General features: G+C 42.6%; 1 protein-coding gene across 1 annotated transcript; it reads right to left on the bottom strand.

The window, feature by feature from the left end:
• Window positions 1-31: 31 nt before the first annotated feature.
• Window positions 32-16085, bottom strand: shprh (SNF2 histone linker PHD RING helicase). The gene is made up of 30 exons (XM_080480066.1): window positions 15930-16085; window positions 14084-14676; window positions 13503-13632; window positions 13174-13392; window positions 12935-13013; window positions 11785-11935; window positions 11541-11643; window positions 11195-11454; window positions 10469-11098; window positions 10140-10391; window positions 9964-10042; window positions 9298-9461; window positions 8613-8869; window positions 7725-7846; window positions 7402-7490; window positions 7123-7215; window positions 6443-6550; window positions 5138-5280; window positions 4877-5050; window positions 4222-4284; window positions 3920-4145; window positions 3538-3675; window positions 3143-3244; window positions 2997-3068; window positions 2118-2306; window positions 1940-2032; window positions 1759-1845; window positions 901-1079; window positions 638-718; window positions 32-563 (listed from the first exon to the last, which is right to left on the bottom strand). Exons 2-30 carry the CDS (start codon window positions 14666-14668, stop codon window positions 467-469), a joined length of 4965 nt encoding a protein of 1654 aa, XP_080336192.1. The 5' UTR covers window positions 14669-14676; window positions 15930-16085; the 3' UTR covers window positions 32-466.
• Between the last annotated feature and the right edge of the window lie 3247 nt (window positions 16086-19332).

The raw sequence follows: 19332 nt of genomic DNA, 5'->3' as shown, positions 1-19332 counted from the left end.
TTACTGCACGGAAATAAACCGAGAGACGAGGACAGCACATTACAACAGGCTGACAGACTTTTATTTCATGGATGCAGCCAGCACAAGGTGCGTTACCTCACATTAGTTCAAATCTTCACATCCAGAGAAGTTGCATTTAAATGAACATCAGATCACCACAGACATCAGTACTGGCTAATCGATCGTCAGACGTGGAGGTGAAACGGCCAAAATTGTGGCTGAATCAGAAAAGTATGTTTACAACTGCAAGTGTCCCAAAGCCCAGCTGCTGCCAAACGGTTGAAAAAGGATTGACATGTCCCTGTTTATTGTCAACCATTTGCCAAAATGTCTTTTTCGGAAAATGCATATTGTAACTTCAGAGCGCTCATGTAAAAAAAGTGGTATGTGCAAAATCGGAGAACTTTTTTTTTTTTTTTTTTTACCAACACATGGATAAAAAGGGGCGCAGTGTCTTCCCGTGTTTTCACCCCAGGGGTTCGGTCTCTTCGGTGAAGAGGTCTGCCAGGTCGGCCACCGTCAGCACGGCCGCCTCCGAGTGCTTCATGGGCGTGCCGGTGTGACTGGAACGACACGACGAACGGTCACTCCCGAGGTCAAACAGCAAAACACCCGCGCCGACAATTTCTCCACGCACCTTTTCTCCGCCGTCTTCAGCATCGCCTGCATGCGTTCCTCGATGGTGGACTTGATGAGGAATCTATGAACGAACGTCGGCCTGTTTGACAGAGGTTGTGTTGATTTCCTCTAGAAGTGCAAACACACTCACCAGGTAGTGAAGTTAAGAGCGTCTAACTGTCGGTACACCTCTAAAGGATTCATCTTTTCAAAGATGTAAATGTGTAAAAAAAATGAATTAATAAATAAAAAAAACAAAACCTTTTGTCCCATGACTCTTACTTGGTCTGGCCGATGCGGTGCACCCTGCCGATGGCCTGCAGCTCGTGAGCCGGGTTGAGGATCGGCTCGACGAGCAGCACGTGTGTCGCCTCGATGATGTTCAGCCCGTTGGAGCCGGTGTGGAGAGGCAGGAGCAGGATGTTGATCTTTTCTTCGTATTTGAAGGAGCTCAGATTCTCCTGGGAAAGGACAGTTTATAAAACTCTAGTCACAGCAAGTCAATAGTAATTAAACCGTTCATTTATCTCTTGGAGAGCAAAAGGTTTTGATTCGGCCAATCAGGGTTTGTGTTTGTACTTTTCTCTATTAACCAATGCTTAATATGATGATTGTATCCCACTTTTGTTTTTTTTTACCAACTTAACATCAATAAAGCAACGGTATAATACTTTTGACTGCCTCGAATATCCTTTAATTGTCTATCTTTTACATTGATGTTGCCACGTTGCAGCTTGGATGAATCCTTAATCACTTTACAGACTTTTTTCTTATCAGTGATCATCACACACGATGGTTTTGGTAATATGAGGACCAGGCATTGACAGGAAGAGGATCTTTTAAAGATAGGAGGCATCAAAAAAGACAAACAATGACAATTTGGCAGTAATTCAACACAGGTTTACATTTTGTCCTCAAAAAATAAATAAAATCTCCCCCCAAATAAGAAACTAAGACTGCGGCATACCAGCGGGTTGGTGGGAAATGGCTCAAGAAACTATTTGAAGAGGCTCGCTAATGGAAACAACTGTTTGGAAACTCACTGTCCTTAAAAGGTAAATGGAAATAAACATCAGCAGTGTCACTCTAAAGTGACAATTAAGTTTACGATGAAGATGGAGCACACAAAAACATTCAAACCTGAAATTTATGAATCCCATTGATTTGAGAGAACTCCATGTTATTGTCAAACAAGGCCTTGGCGATGATGTCCAGCACACTCTGCCACTGTGGACAAGAAGATTAAAAAAAAAAAAAAAACCCAAAGAAAAAGGTCAGAGCTGAAGTGGACATCAGTGAAATAAATCACGTTTGCAGTTACCGTGGAGAAGACGAGACACTTGGCCCCGGGGTCGGTCACTTGAATCTTCTTCAGGGTTCTCACCACAGCTTCCACTTTGGTCGAGTGGCTTCCCTAACAAGCACAGGAAGAGGGACGTTATCAATACCGACCCCAAACCTTTATTAACAAAGGACCTAAAGTCTCAGTGTGGACTGACCTTGACTGGGATGTCTTGGTCCTGACTGGACGACTGCGTTGTGAAGACGTAGGAGATTTCCGCGTGGGACGTGGTTTGCCTGCAGATGGCGCACTTGATTGCTCGCCGCCGGGATCCCACACTGTACTGCTCCAAGATGATGGCGATGCACTCGTTACAGAAGCAGTGGCCGCAGGTCAGCACGGCCCACTGGGGAGGGAAAAGAACTAAGACTGCTGCTTTCAACTCCCCGGGACGACTTTGGCTCGGTCAGGAGAGGGGCCGTCGTCCGATCCCGCGGTTAGCGGCTCCATCTCCTGCCTCGCCTCATCGATGCGTCAAAGTGTCTCCGGGTCAGACGCTGAACTGTGGGAATGTGACTGAGTCTGCTGAAGTGGTAAACTGTGCTACATAAGCACAGTCCATTTACCATTTAATTGTATTCTTTTTTTATTATTATTACAAAATCATTTAGTTTGATTTTAAAGTAAATAACAGTTTTAGTTCAATTGCGCTTTGTTTTGTAGCATTATTGTTTTGTTTATATTATTAGAAGTAAAGTCACATATAAAATCATAGCACAAAGTCTTTTGTTTAGCAGTTTTTGCAGTTCATAGGTAGGATATCCGTACATTAAAAGCTAAAACAGAATTCTCAGCAGCAGACTTCCTGTTGGTCTGGCGGTATGGCTGTAACTGACGTTTTCGTGCAGCCTGACGTGCTTCATATGCCTACGAAATTCCGTGGACGTAGGTGAAACATGCTGCCCGTCACAGACAAATGTTTAAAAATTGTAGGGGGGCGCTATTGATCTTCGCACCACTTGGTGTTCGGGGCCTAATCAGGGTCATAGTTTGAGGGTCAGTGTTAAGACGGACACTTGAAGCTCGCAGCACTCACCTCCTGCCCCAGAGGCCGGGCACAGATGGGACACGGCTCTGGGTTCAACCCTCCGGTGGACTTGTCCTGCGACTGACACCAAACATTCACGTTACGCCGAGCGAGATCAGTGCAGCGAGATCTGTGCTGCGTTACAGCAGATCTACCTTCTCCAGATTCGTGAGGTACAGAAACTGGCCGAGCTTCTTCTGGAGTTGAGACTTGGCCACGGCTTGGTCGTTCAAAAGCTTCACTCTGTTTTGCTCCACCTGCGAGTGAAAAACAACCCGAGGAGGACGGAGGGGTCAGGAATGCAATAAAAAGAGTGAAAGCACACAGAAGCTCCGAATCCAGTGTCAGAGGCTGCAAAACCAAAAAAATAAAAGCTTTTATATCCATTGGTTTGAGGCTCGACAGCTTTTCAGCCAATAGTTTTAGCACGTATACCCTGTACCTGTGATGTGCAGCTTCAAATAAACCTTATTCCCATTAGCTTAACATGTAGATTACAAGGCGTGCGACATAAGCAAGCTGTAAAATTCAAAGAGTGTCTTTAACTCGCCTCGTGCGGCTCTATGATGTGCAGCAGTTTCGGTTTGGGCTCGTCGGGCAGACGCACTCGCAGCCTCTCGGTCGCCATGCCCAGCTCGTCGATGGCGGACACGTGATTACGAAGCACCATCCAGTACTCATGCAGCACCTGGAGAGAGAGAGAGAGAGAGAGAGAGATTTTTATTTATTTATTTTTTTGTTACAATAGTGGCTGCAGTGATTACATTTTGAAAGGACTTTTTAAATGCTCACATGTCTTATTACACTATTGGCAAGTTATTTATTACATTATTGGTTGTTATAGCACATGATTCAGATAGTATTTAAAGAATAGTAAATAATATTTTTTTTCTTTTACCTTGTTTGCCTTTATGTATGAGTAAAATACAAACCTTGTACTCTTTCTTCCAGTTCTCAAACAGCTCCATAAACATGTTTCCCTCCTCCACCAGCTCCGGGTCCATACGTTTGGCTTTGGCGAAGGACAAGATGGCCTTCAGGGTACGTTCTGTCTCGCTGATTGCCCACAAACCTCGGCTGGTGGTGGGGAGACGGTCGTCCACGAGCCCCTCCTCGTCCTCGATCATCTCCTCGAAGATGGCCGTCTGACCTTTCACCCTGTCAGTCATTAAAAGAAATCAATCGTAAAGGAGTGTTGTGGTCTGTCTTGATGATGGAACGCGGCTCAACTCACGTGTGAGAAAACAGCTTGGACTCGTAATCGGTGAAAAGCTCGTCTGCTTTGCAAAACACGCAGCTGAAACAAGACGAGGGAGGAGGACACAGTGAGTAATTCTTCTAAACAATCGTAGCAATGATACAGGAAATGAGAGAGTTGTGGTGATTATTGAGACATGGCTTACTTAGTAAAATACATTTTCTTTAGGAAAAAAAGTCAAGAGACAAGACAAGACAGGGGGTAATAAATCTTTTAACAAAGGAATGCCTAATGTCTTTTTGAATTATGACAGATTTGTGTGATGAGCAGAGGAGCTGAATATAAAAGTTGCTTCCATGAAGAGTCTTTTCTGCTGTCCATCCCACAAATGCATGTGAATATAGAAGCTTTCCAGTAGATGTGCTGCTATAATGCATGCTTACAAAACAGAAAGACTCTATCAAACACAAATATCTGTACTTTTACTGTCTCTTTGAGATATTTGATTGTACAACTGTACTGAATAGTTTATCTTAATACATGAAAGTTTTAATTGTTAAGATGTTCTATAAAAACTCCGCAAGCTGAAATTGTTCAATTCAAATCTGTGGGCTTGAAACTGTGAAGAATGCTAATTGAATATCAGGTAGAAAACTCCTTCAGAAGAGGAAACAAGGTGGTGGCGACCTACTTGTTGAGCGGCAGCCTCATCGGCCTCAGATGACAAATTGTTGCCTCATCGATGACTTTTTGAGACGCGGGCCCCTCGAGGCTCTTCACGGCTTCCTGGACAGTCTTTTGAGATTTCATCAGACCCTGCATTTGCGTGGTGAGCAGGAACTGCAGCCCGCAGGCGTCGCGGAACCTGCAGCACACAGAGGTCGGGTTGTTTTTAGCGCTTCGGCACGAAAACAACTTCTGAGCGTCGGCCATGTTGGTGAGACGGTTTTACTTGTCTGCCAGGGAGAACTTGTTGGCCTGCTGCTTGTAGCTGGACGTCAGCTCATTCTTGACTCGGAACACCAGGTCGTCGTCAGTGGCGCTTCGGGTCGCCCGCTGAATGACTTCCAGCCACCAGGGAGAGTTCAGTTTCACCTAGGGGGATGAAATTAATCGTGGTTTAGAAGCAGTGACATTTATAAACCAAAAATTACTAATTATACCAACATGATGAGTCGATTAATCATTTTCACAAACACACGTCTTATTTACTTCTGTAATTTACTGAGTCATGTGTTTTCTTCTATGATCCCAACTGACTTTAACTAGTGGGAACAGAAAGCTCCCACCTCGGAGTCTTTATTTTCTGCATGTTTGTTCCTGTTAAACTTCAGTTTTTCTTCTCTATCTTTGGGATAGGATTTTTATTTGACTGTAATGCACCATTCGATGGCCGCTACATTGAAATTGGCACCGTCTATGAATGTGAAGTAATTATTGAATCTCTGTTCTATTAAAAAAAAAAAAAAAGGAATCTTTAAAATTAGACGTATTGTCTAATTTGTATGTCATGAGTTATCAGGATGGAGTTACTTTTATAACGAACAGGGACATGATGCCCATTTTAAAAATTCACCTGTTGTGATACATGTGTGCGATAATACAGTGTGCTATTTTGTGGGTGTCTTTTTTGGGGTGTTTTTTGAATATAAGTATGTTTTTAGCTTTTGTCAGCCGGCAAAAAGCTAATTGTAGACATTAAAATCAGTTAGTCTCAATTAATTTAAATGATCTAAATTCTACTCTTTGTTTAAATTTATGTACACTTATAAACAACGTACATGTCCACCACAAAAGAAGATAATACAATGGGAAAGTTCACTTTTTCTAAAAATACAAGATAAACTGAAATATTTCAAGGCCTGATTTCTTTATAATTGTCATGAAAAGTCATGAAAATACAGTATATCAAAATATTAGAATATTTTAAAGGAAAATGTGTGTTTTCCACCAACGGTCAAAATGATCATGAATTGAATTTCAAAGACGTTTGAGTCAGTAAGAAATAACTAACAGAACAATAAACTATTTAACAACAGTGTCATTTTCAGAGACACGCTTAAACTAAACTGAAAGATGGCCAGTGGCAAATAACATTTTGCGTAAACGTACTTTTAAATGAAATAACATAAATTTCAAGAAACCTGATGCATTATTTCTTTCGACCACATCTGCAATAATATTTAAAATTTGCTCATCTTTCTATATATTTTGTCACTGAGGCACAAGTTTCTGTGAAAGTTGGAGGAGTTCTCACTTTTCTCTTCAGCTCTTTGATGTTCTGCAGCACCGGCTGCAGGGCCTGATGGGCGTCCGCCACCTCCGAGTCGTACTTGGTCATGTAGTGCTGCCGCAGCTGCTCCGCCTGCAGAGACACACAAATGAATCAAGAAACTGCACCACTTTCTGTTTTTTAATCGTTTTTCTTTTGTTTGAGAAATCCCAACTGATTAGTGAGAATCCTTTATCATCTATAGTCTTTAAAAAAGAAAAAAAAGAAAAGTGATGTAATCACCTCAAACATTTATCATCTTCCCGTTTTAAAGTTATTCATTTGCTGTGTCTATATTGGTGGTGACTCATTTGGACTTGGAAAATGCTCCATGTTTCCACTGTGTTTTCATATTGGGCTTCTTGTAGCTTAACAATATAAGTAAGTTTCTCCATCACGCATATTTCTTCAGCTATATTCAGCCGTCGTTGTAGAGTCGGGAGTCCTGCCTGCATTGATCTTCATATGAACCGTGGAAAAAACCCATTGGTCTTATATTCAGACCAACGTGGTAAAAACTTCCATTGTGAAGTCCAACTTTAAACGTAAAATGACCACATGTACACTAATGAATCCTGAAGGTTTGTTTCAGCTCTAAGTTAAATCAAAAAAAAAATGATACAGTATTGAAGTAAAACTGTTTAATTTTATTTGATTTCTCTTACCTCTTCGCTCAATCGGTCGTCTCTCAGCGTGGGAGGAATCCCAGGATGCTTTGCGTTCAATAGTTGCATCAAGTTGTGTGTAGCATGAAGCCTCTGTTTGACCAAACGTGGAAATAAATAATGAATAATGGAAGATTTTAGATCAGATAACTTTAAATCCACTGAAATACAGACTTGGATGGAAAAAAAAAACTAAACAAGTTTTAGTTTGTGTGAGAAATTTAGCAGACGTCTTGTTGATTATTGCAGTTTTGATGAAAGAGAGACGAGACCACAAACCTGTAATGAATCCGTTTTCAGTTGGCCTTTGTGCTCCTCCGATGAACGAAGCACTTCTCTATACATCTCCGCCGCCTCTACAAACTCATCTGCAGGCGGTGAGAAAAATCCTTACCGACACTCAATATGTCCGTCACACATTGTGCGATCAAGATGCGCTTTAACAGCGACATACGCATATCGCCTTTGCTAAACAAAAACGTCTTCGCACGAAAAGTGTTGCGAGACACAAAGGGGAGACCGCGTCTTGTGTTTCGGTTGACGGGATTCCCATGGGAAACAGCGAGCAAATGAGCACAAGTGCATATATGGGGGTCTTATACCTCTGATGATATGGATCCCAGCCAGACCATTGAGTGCGCACACCAATTGTCTGTGAGCTTCTTCACACTCCACTCGACATTTCTTCTGCAGGGATTTCAGGAGCTCCTCCATTGTCATGGTGCTGGCGAGGGGAGGCACACGGATAGACCCACTTAACACATCCCCCCAGCTCAAACCACACAGGATCTTTAAATAAACACTGCCTCACGCTGAATAGGTGACAAAAGGTTCGCTCGGGTCTGTTACAGCCACTAATGATGTGGTGCTGATTTAATGGGGCTGATGTTAATCAACTCCTGCAGCCGTCGTTTAAGAAAAAAAAAGAATGAGTTTCAACCTACGGTGGCCTAGACAGGTCAACATGATGTAAATTAAAAAGATTTCTATTATTGTGCATTTTCATTGCTTCATGCACACACCATGCAAAGTGCTCACACACCATTAAGAGCAATTTGTGGCTCCATGCCTTGGGAGTGGAAATGGAGAGATCGAACCATCAACCTTGTGATCAGAAGACAACTTCTGAGCCATAAAATCCCACAACACCGATGTAAAAGCTACAATGCAATGATGGGGCAGTGGGATGGTTTTGTGGAGGATTGATGGAGGATTGACGGAGAACAATCTCTCAGCAAGCTTGTCTGTTATTTTCAGAAACTTCTTTCTCTCATACACATAAGTGAGTATCTCAATATGGGAAATGTATCCAGGCTGACCCCCAAAACTTAAAGCCATTTATACACATCTGCCATATTGTTGACCGTGTGCTTGAAGTTACAGTGATTATGTGAAGGAAACACAGTTCTACAACAGCTTTCCTGGACTTGCAACGCTGCAATTAACTGAATCTCTGGAAATGGCAGCGTTAACGCCAGAGAGCGGTCTACCTTTTCTGCAGAGGCAGGAACTCGCCCCTCACCGCCTGGGGGTGGCAGCAGGCCTGCCGCAGCCTCAGCAGCGGACAAAGGATGGTGTTGACGGTTCGGCGGTCCAGGCTGCCGAGCTTCAGGCTCCAGTCGGAGATCTTCCTGAGTTTGACCAACGCGTCCTGCGAGCAGACCTCGTGCTGACGGTGGTAGAAGTGACCCTCGACGGGGGAGAAGCGCAGCCAGTGCACCTCCTCTGTCTGAGGGGGGATCTGGATCTGGAGAGAGAGAGAGTGAAAGATACAAGACCAGTAAACACTCCGCGAAGGGATTACTAAGCTAGATGCAGAGTTACTTCTCAGTTATAGAAATGCTGTTGAAGGATTATGCAACAGTCAAAGCAACACAAATAAACTCTTCTCTCACGAGGCTGAAAATCGTCACATACTTTTTATAGAGATTTTCTTCTACAATTTGAGGCCTTTTGACACTCAAGATTGTGGTCAGAACAGAGCATCACACATCATAACATCTGGCAATTCAGAGTCACCAGCTTACTTCAAATGCATGTTTTTGGGAATACCGGAGTACTCAGAGACAACAACTCATGGGAAGAACAAGCAAACTCCACACGGGTCTCAAATCAAACCTGAACTGAGGTCCTTCTCGCAAAGAGAAAAAAAAAAAAAAAAAAAAAATCCTGTACCTGATCAATGACGTCTTTTTTGGCGGATCTCCATAGTATTTGAGCGATCACGTTGTACAGGGGCTCCGTGTTCCCTCGTCGATAAGGCCGATACAGCAGCCGGACCCACCAGTGTTTCACCCAGTATGGGTCCACGCCCAGGAAAAGCACGAGGCCATAGAGATCTAACCAAAGAAGAAAATCATTCACGGTGGCCAGGGAGGATAATTTCCTTCAATTATGACAGTTTGGGGAACTTTTTCTAGCTATGCAGCAATCGATAATAACTCCCAGTAATGTGCTAACTTAGGCCATTAGGAATGTAAAGACTTGACAATAATGTAATAAAATTTTTAAAAAATCCCATTTCCATCATTGAGAAAGTGGGGCACAGTGATGAATAAATATGGCAACTATGAGATCCGCAATTTTTGATAAGCAAGCTGCACAAAAACTGCAGAAGAAAAATATTTATTTCCAGGAAATGTAGTATACAGTATTTCTACTTTTACATTATTGGGCGCAGTTATTATATTCTCAGAATGATATGCAACTTTAATAATAAAACAATCAGCCAATAATGTAACATTATGGAAAAGTGTTTTTATGTTATTGGCAAGTAATGACATTATTGGTTGCTTCATGATAATGTGATTTTTTTTTAGGTGTAAAAGATTTTCTCGGTACCTTCCAAGCCCCTCTGCACGGGAGTGCCGCTGACACACCAGCGGTTGACAGATGCCAGACGTAGGGCCATTTCTGCTGCCTGACGGGCAAAAAGAAATCATCAACAAACCAAAAAACCACAACCAGAAAACAACAAAGAAGACACAAGACACGCTGACCTGTGTCCTTCAGCTCACCTTGGCAGTGGGACATTCAACCATCTGAGCCTCATCCAGACAGATGCGCCACCACTCCACGGCCACCAGGGGACTGGGCACGGCCATGTAACGCTTCTGGTTGCGGAAGCGGCGGCCGTCTTTGCTGTTACTATGGGGAATGTCGACATAGTTGAGCTCCGAGCGAAGCACGTCGTAGGTGGTGATGACTACGTCTTGCTCGGCGAGCATATGAGGCTGGATGAACCCGTGTTTCTTCACGCCCTGATAAACCTGAGAGGAGAAGATATCCCAGTGAAAAAACAGACATCTTAAAAATGAGACGACATCATGGACTCATGCTCCCTCACCAGCACTCGTAGCGAGGAGGACCGGATGTGCCGATTGATCTCCTCCACCCACTGGTGGCAGATGGAGCTGGGCGAGATGATGAGCGTCGCACCGGTGGACACCGGCTTCATGGCTACCAGGCAGTGAGGGCAGTAGAAAGGAGTGGTCTCCAGGCTTTCTTCTTTATAGTTCACACAGTCCGCGTGCTGCCACAGCTGACAGTTCATACACTGGACACGGGCCTTGTAGTCGATGATGCCCAGCTCACCACAGATGCACTCGAAGCGATAATCGGGGGTGTTGAAAGGGACAACGGAGGCTCTGGTCGGGGTCTCAGCCTCCGCGAGCTGTGGAGATTCTTCAGGTAGATCCTTCGCTCTGCACAGTTCCCCTGCGTCGGGTTTCTCCTGAGACGTCTGTAAAAGTGCAACGGAGGATTCGAGCGTGTCGTCCGACTGGTCTGCTTTCTCAGTGGCGCTTTCATCCCACTCCTCCTTTGCTTTTGTTTCCTCGGGCACAGGAAAGTCGGATGTTGGGGAGTTCGGATCGGTTTGATCTTCTGAGAGGGAGTTCTGCAGGGCGGCTTCTGCCTTCTCCTTCGCTCGTCTCTGAAATGTTTTCCTGGGCGTGCTCTCTGTGACTTTAAAGCTCTGGCAAAGACAAATGCAGAGAAACTCAGACATCAAAATAGAATCACATTTGGAACAGTAAATTATTTTCCGTCAGAAAAGTTTTGGTTTCCTTACAGACTTGGTCGCTGCTGCCAACGTTTTCTTTGTTTCTTTGTACTTCTTTCCCAGCCTGAATGACCCCGCCAGGCCACGACCTTTGACCCGATCAACCACGCCCTCATCTATGAGCTTCGTCAGCGTCTTCTTGATGTGGTTGCGGTTCTTGAGGAGATCGTAGCCGTAAGTGGCGCGGATGTAGGTGAAGATGGCGTTGACCGAGGCTCCCTTGCCAGATCTCATCTCCTTTATTGCGGTGAGCAGCATGACACGCACGGCTTGCAGGAGAAAATAATATTAAAAAATGTCAAATCAAGCTGAAAATACTTACGAGGACCGTCAGAGAGGACTATGAGTGACTTACCAGGGTAAGATATTTTAATCTTCGGCTGAGCTTCGGACTCGCGCCGGCTCACTTTCTTTCTCTCTAGCGGAGGAGGAGGAACAAAGTAATTCACAGATTTTCCCTGTAAAACCAAAAAAAAAATATAAACCACCATTAAAATGCATACAGCTTTCACTGGTGCCAAGAACAGGAACCAAGGTGAGTGAAGTTGAAGAGGAGACAGAAAGGAAAAGCACATCAGAACAACCCGAGTGATCCTCACCACAGGCAGCGTGAGGGTCTCCTGTTCGAGGTCCTGCCGAGTGTGAAAGAGGATGAGTGCCAGAACTTCCACCGTCTTTCCGAGGCCCATCTCGTCCGCCAGGATCCCACCAGGCCACTCGATGCCAGCCAGCGGGAACTCTCGGATCACGCTGGAAAGAAACAACATCACAATGAGTGGAGATGTGAAAAACAAAGGTGATGCACTTCCACAACAGTTAAAGGGTTAAATCATCTATCAGCTATACAAGCTTTATGGGTCCAAGGTAGGGATGCGGGGAGCTACAGCTTTCTCTCGCTGACTCAACTGACGGTGAGCACAAAGGGTGATATTCCCAAGAAGTTATAGGGTGAGATATACTTTGTTTCTGGCATGTGAAATCTCTGTCTTATCTAATTATTTTAGCTGCAAGGGGAGGTCACTATGGAGGACTAAGATTGCCAGAATTAAATAAATAAACACACTAATAAATAATTACTTAATTATGTCATTAATTTGTTAGAATTTGAATTAAATACATAAATGTTTAATTAATTCAATCATGTATCAATTCCTTTTCTGTAAAAAGAAAAACAAAACAAGTGACATAATTAATTCATTATTTAATGAATTTTGTCATTGTCCTGTGTTGCACTGCTTCATGAATTTATTTCATCTGTCAAACTATCTGTGTATAGAAAGCTGCTTCCTGCTTGATATCTTTAGTGGATGTATTAACAATATTAAGTCAATTCATTCGTTTCCCAAATATTCCTCAGTTTAGCTGAGGTTTGAAGGGCAGTGCATGCTCACCCAGTGTGCAGAAGCCACTCATGCATTTTCATGCAACAATAAAGATTTCTGCACCTTATTTTGCGCTCAATACATTGTTAATTGCTTTGTATGTCTTTGCAGAGGGCGGCAGCTCATGTTGGACAGTTTGGAGGGGAAAGTAGAGAGAAACGGTGTTGTGATGAAGCTGCAGAGGCCAGTGAGGAAGCTGAAGGACGACATGAGGGAGGATGAGCAGGCGTTTGGTGTGATTAAGGAGATGCGATACAGAAGATGATCCACCGTGGCAGCCCCCAACAGGAAGAAATTTGCTCTGCAGTGGCGCCGATATTTTATGAATGAACTGCTTCCTTTATCAAATGAAGAACAGGGATCTCACCAGCCAGTAAATGGGTTGTAAAACAACTTCTTGCCACACAATGCAACCAACTCCCGCCAGAGGAAATGCAGCGATTGTTCTGTGAAGAAGAAATACAGAGTGACTAAATGCATTTGAAAGTCAAAGATGGTGTGATGTTGACAGGACAAGAACTGTGGCTTAGACGACCAATCTTTAAAGAAGATTACTACCAAAACCAAGATTTAAAGTGAGATTTACACCATCAACAATGAGACCACCTTTAGCTGAGGTGTTTCTGAATTTCTCTCTTTTCAGCATCCAGTTGACCGCCTGGCTCTGATAAGGCCGGAGTACAGGAAGAAGAGCTTTGTGCTGGACATCGTAGGTCGACTCCTGGCTCTCCTCCTGGTGCAGAAGTCTGACGTAATCGTAGAGCTCCTCCACATTTTGCCTCTCCAGGTCAGTATCGCATTCTTCCTCCTCATTTTCTACAACTTCTGGATATAAAACACGGAGAAAGAACTTCCTCAGTGGGATGCAAATGTTTTGCAACGCTGTCATGGAGTTACAGAGCCTGGATCGTCAGACTTCAGGGCGGGACACTTACCGGGAATGATGAAATCGTAGAAATACTCCATTATCTTCTGCATTAATTGATTTGCTTTCTTCAGCCGAGAGTTTCCCTCACCGAGGAACTCTGACTTCCCAAGCCCAGTTTCCACCAAGTATATCCCCACCTGCCAAGCAGAGGCAGACAATAACATGAATAGGAAATGATGTCACGTTTTTAAAAGGTCGTACCGTTTCATATTTCATATCCAGTTCAGTTAGCCTAAAGACTAACAGTAAATCCTCTTTAGTTTCTGTCCGTTCTTCACTGTCCACTCTCTCATAGAAGAAACAATATATGATAACCTGTAGTTATGATGATGTCACAATTGCCCCTCATTTGGCTGAGTTCCCAACACACACAAACAGGAACCCTCATAAAAGCATCGCACTAGATTCTTCAGTGTTTGCCTTCGTCCACTCCAGAAGGTACTATAGAAAGACCCGGTGGAGGGAGCGAGTTTCATTTCAGGACATTTTAGCTTTCGCCACCTGTGCGGTCTGCTCCTGAACCCACCATCTGGAACTTAGACGGATCGGATAAGTGCATTGTTTCTGAACAACAAAAGCTCTGAATACCTTCAGAAACTTGTCTTCTGCCTGGTAGCAGAGCTGCACCACCCTCCTTTTCTGCAGCCAGTCCAGATCTTCCAGTGGGATTCGACTGAGGCTGCACTCAGCCGTACATGTGTCCTCATCAGGCCTCCACTGCAGGGCTGAGCTCTCATCGCGGCTGCTGTAGCTGAGGCAGAGCTGATCTCCCATCCTGTGGAGCGTAAAAGCTCTTTCTTCGTGGTCGGCTGGAAGCCAAGCTGGCCGGACGCTGAACTCCCCGATGAGGGCCTTCCAAACATGGCTGAGCTTCAGAGCTGGCAACACGGTGAGAGCCAGAGAGGCCGAGATGGAGGCGACGTCTGAAGAAGTGCCTGGGAATTCCTCCGAGAACCGGACAGAGCGGGTGAAACCGGCATCCGTGGTGTCCTCTGCTGCAGGAAGGAAGGTGCTGCTGGAAGTGGAGTTCACAGAAAGAAGAGAGCACGTTGGCGTCTGGTCGTCTTCCTGGATGGCCTCGTTCACACGGTCCTCCAGCATGTTCCAGTCCAGCCTCTTCTTGGCATCTTCATCCACCCTCACTGGAGGGGCCCTCTTTCGTCGACTGCTCATGGTGAAATCTTTAAAAAATTGAAAATATTTCAATTATATTAGATTATAAATAATACACCAAGTATTTACAATTGGACGACTAAACTAATGTCCTTCATTATGATTGAATGAGTGAATGTAAAGAATTACATTATATACAACTAACTAATGCATAGACAGATGTGCAGAGATTCACATGCATGAATTAACTGCGCATGCATGTTTTTGAACAGTAGGAGGAAACCGACACACATACACAGGGAGAACATCCAAACTCCACACGCGAGTCTCGGCCTAGGTTCTTACTCATGGCCTTCTCGCTCTGAGGCGAGCATACTAAAAACAATATGATGTAAAAAAGTATTTCTAAAGGAAGACGAATTATGAAAACATAGTAAAAAAGGACAAGACAATATTTCAATCAGCTGTTGATGCGGCAGAGTTAAAGAATACCATCTTTGTTAGTGAATTAAAGACATACAAAGTTAGTTTTGCTTCATTTTAAAACCGCAGTGGGACAAACGTAACAAAACCCTGATCCCTACATACATTGTTCTGCCTTATTGAAGATTTATTTGTTTTTACTGTAACTTCAGTGTATCAATGTTATCTGACCAAGTTAAGTTTATTTATGGGACTTCCGATACAGTATTCACCTGATTTTGAGTATTGCTTTTGTATAACGTGTAAAATGTACTGACAGTGAATAAACTGAGCTTTGTAAAGCATTATTTTCCACAATTATCTTCAGAGTGAAGTGGGCGACACAGTGAACCAAGTTATATATTAATAATTACACTTGAATTAACAAGTAAACCAGAGGCAGGGAAGTACTAAAGCACATAAAGATTGTTGAGGTTATGAGGTAGATTGTTTAGGTATCTCTACTGACTTCAGTATTTATTTCATGAGATAGTCACCTGACAGAGATCCTGGGACTTGATCAGATTATTTACGAGCAGTCAGAGTGACAAACAAACATCATATAATCCAAACAGTGTCTCTGGCACCAGCTAATGTCACTACTGGATTCTGTACAACCAACAGTGACGCTGCTACAGTTCACGTGCATTATCGTCTGTGTCGTTCACAGCTAATCTGACCCTGAGTAAGAAATTATTCTGCTGGTTCTCAAGTTAAAATAAAACTGAGCGACAATTTAATCGTCTTGGGTGGGAAGCAGCAATGTTGCGTTATTACACAACGAGAGCACTTCTTCACAGCACGGCGCATTTTCTCCGTGTTCCCGGAATGAAAAAAATAGTAGAAGAAGCAGAATTACTTGTATGGGTCTCCTTTAAACCGCTCCGGGTTTTTATAGTTGTCTGAGGAGTCGTTTCATATTGAAGCAGCCCTGACTAGTCCAGTGTTAAAGCAGCAAAACAATTCATTTAAGAGAAAGCGCTGTCCGACATTTTTAAATACCGGAAGTGACGTCAGGGAGGAGGAACTGTTTATGTGAACGCCAGGAATAAAAGAAACAAAAAACAAATCGATAAATTGCTGCAATTCTATGTATCCCCGATAAAAACTAATTTCTCAACATTATAAAAACATAAAAAAAAATATATAAATAAGTGGTTGCTTGAGCTGACTTCCATTATCTGTGACGTCATAAACAACGTTTCTGCTTTTTACTTCCCATATTTTAGAAATGTATATAACTTTACAAGAATCTTACCCTTTTAAGATTGGTAGAGGCACTTAGTGATGAACATCATTGTACTTTTACACAGTTAGTGAATAGAGAGCACTTATTAAGATGGCACTTTTATGGACACACTTGTAAACAAATAGAAGTGAATGCTTGATTAGCCCCTTTTAGAAAATGTATGTGTTTGGGAGTTACAATGCCTGAAATGAGGAGCCAGGCCGACCATTAGCCTGAGCTTTGGGAAAACTAAAGCCAACCACAGTTATATGTATATTTTCAACCAACACAAGAATCCATCTTTGAAAGCAGTTTTTGGATTGTGCATCAAAAATAATTTTTTAAGCTATTACATTTTCAGTCATTAATGGATATGAGCATATCTAAACATTTATAAACCATGAACAAACCTGTACACATTTGCTTAAATTTGGAACTTATTTGTGCGTGTTAGTGTGCAATTAAATATAGCTAGAATGGAGAAAGTTGAACCTGACCTGTAGCTTTTCAGCCAAATGTGCCCTTTCCAATGGTAAATTAGAGGCGATATGACATAGTTAATAATCTGGGATTTACTGCTCACCATCGCCTTAACAAATGTTTCACCTGTATTTTTTTTCAAGTCTCACGTTAATGAACACTCAAAAGATTCCCTGTGTGTACAGAGTGAATAAGCTTTGTAGAACACAATAAATAAATAAAAAAAAAAAATACAAAAGCTGTACAATGTATATATTAGTGGACAAAAATAGCATAAGAAGAATTATAAAAGTAAAACATTTTCAAAAATGTTAAAATCTTCATTTTTTTTGTGTGTGGAGGGGCGGACTTTTAATCGATAATGTTGACACTAGACTGCACAACTAGATATAAAATACAGTTTTTAATCCTTGGACCATCTTCATGAGATTATTAAATAACTATTGACCAGGACATTAGTGTTTTAATATCTCTATTGTACACAATCGTGTCCCATGTCACCTTATAATTTGTCTTATGTGTACAATTTGTCTACTTTATTACACTCAGTATTGATGCACAAAGGGAGCAGCACCTGTAATGGAATTATATGTGACTATTCTATTCTATTCTATTCTGTTCTATTCTATTCTATTCTATTCTAAATAAAATATAATGACTAAATAGTATTTGAATTCAAATTTTAAGCTGTTCGCTTTAGTCAATTCCTTTTCTTGGTCATTTAAAGTGAACAGCGTTTGTATTTTCTATGTGTGGAATAATCACTACAAAAATAACATTCATTCATTCATTAGTTCATTCATTCATCCGTTCGTTCGTCAGTTCGTTCAAAAATAAATTGCCACATTTTGGCTCGTTTCACTTTTACAACTTATTTTGTGACCCAACAGTTTCAGTTATTCTTTGGAAAATGTTTGAGATTACAGATGCAAGACCAGATATAAGCCACACGGTGGCAGCAAAGCTTACTTCTTATTTGCGGCTGCAGCGCCCATACGCCACATCTGTCGGAGCCAGACACGACGCATGCAGGAAACATATTGCATGTGAAGTTTAACAAGGCCTTTTTTCTTTAGTTTACATGCAGATATTGATCAACTCCAAACTTCCATTTAACTTGATGGAATGCTGTTGGTTTTTCAAGTTATTAACTCTGTGTTAATATTGACATTTTTCCATGAATCACCTCTACATTTCTCCTTCAAATTGCCATTGATCGATGCTTCACTGTGCTTTCTGGAGATTTATGAACTGTGGGCCCAAATCAGGGACACTGCAGTGAGAGTAACCTGCTTTCTGGATGCAGTGAGGAAGATGAGAATAGGGGGGCATCTCATCATCAGTGCAGAGAGAGAGAGAGAGAGAGAGAGAGAGAGAGAGAGAGAGAGAGAGAGAGAGAGAGAGAGAGAGAGAGAGGGAGACCCACCGTGTGCTCTCGGTAAAAAGAGTCGGAGTCCAGTCTGGATGTTTCAGAGGAGACTCATCCCCACCATGTCCCGAGCTGCCTCCTGCAGGTAGGTTAAGTCATCTCATATGGGGACTGAAATATGATGCTTTGCAGACACACTCCCCCTAAGACATGCGACTGCCCTCCCAACACTGCTTGAATATTCAGTCTCTGCTGTCAATTAAGATTAGCTCGCCGTAATTAGGATGCATGTGCATGCCAGTAGTGACGATCCTCAGTGTTTTTGTCCTGCGAATGACTCCGGTGTTTAGCTCCAAGGGATGTTGATGCGAAGAGAGCAGGCAGACGCTGAAAGGAGGGTCCAGGTAGAGCGGATATTTGTGTTGTACGTGATGGTAGAGAGGTAAAAGTTGAAGAAACAGTAGGAGGTTGAAAAACAGAAAGATCCAAAACTATATTGATGGCAGCTGTCCGTGGTGCTGAAAGTTAAAAGGATCGTATTGAAATCATTCCATTTTCCAGCATTCACCATGTAACGTCATTATAGCTTAATGTAAAGGTTGTTTTTTTTTTATCCAAACTGCGGGTATTTGCCCACTTTGTAGCATGTGTATTTGTCAGTTTCCAATGTTTGTCTTTGAGGGCATAATCCTTGAGTCAACAAAAGGGAAAAACCTCCCTTATCTTCAATCATTTCAGTTGTTCCTCAGTTATTGAAAGATCATAGACATGTGAAGCAACTGTTACTCAACAAAGATCACATTCATACTATTCATTTTTAATTATTTCAAATTGAAGAAGCTGTCATAAAAAGCTTAAAGCCTGATGTCTATCCATCCATCCATCCATCCATCCATCCATCCATCCATCCATCCATCCATCCATCCATCCATCCATCCATGCACTTAGCAATAATTGTGTAAACTGGACAGAACAAAGAAACAGCAGCCTCAACAGAATTATATTTGAAATTAGATGTGGTGACACATTAGTAGAGTTACAATTGTTCCTACATGTTTCTCCTACAGGGTTTCATGGCTCAGCAGGAATGTGGTGACCTAATGTTATCCAAAACGACTTGATGGACTTCTGCCATGACCAAGTGGACATGATTCTTCATTCAGCACCTGTGGCACAATATTGAAT

This window comes from Lipophrys pholis (assembly GCF_963383615.2).
Source record: "Lipophrys pholis genome assembly, chromosome: 14".
Classification (NCBI taxonomy): Eukaryota; Metazoa; Chordata; class Actinopteri; order Blenniiformes; family Blenniidae; genus Lipophrys; species Lipophrys pholis.
Note: the sequence above shows the minus strand (reverse complement) of the source record. Positions and strands in the feature narration are given on the sequence as shown.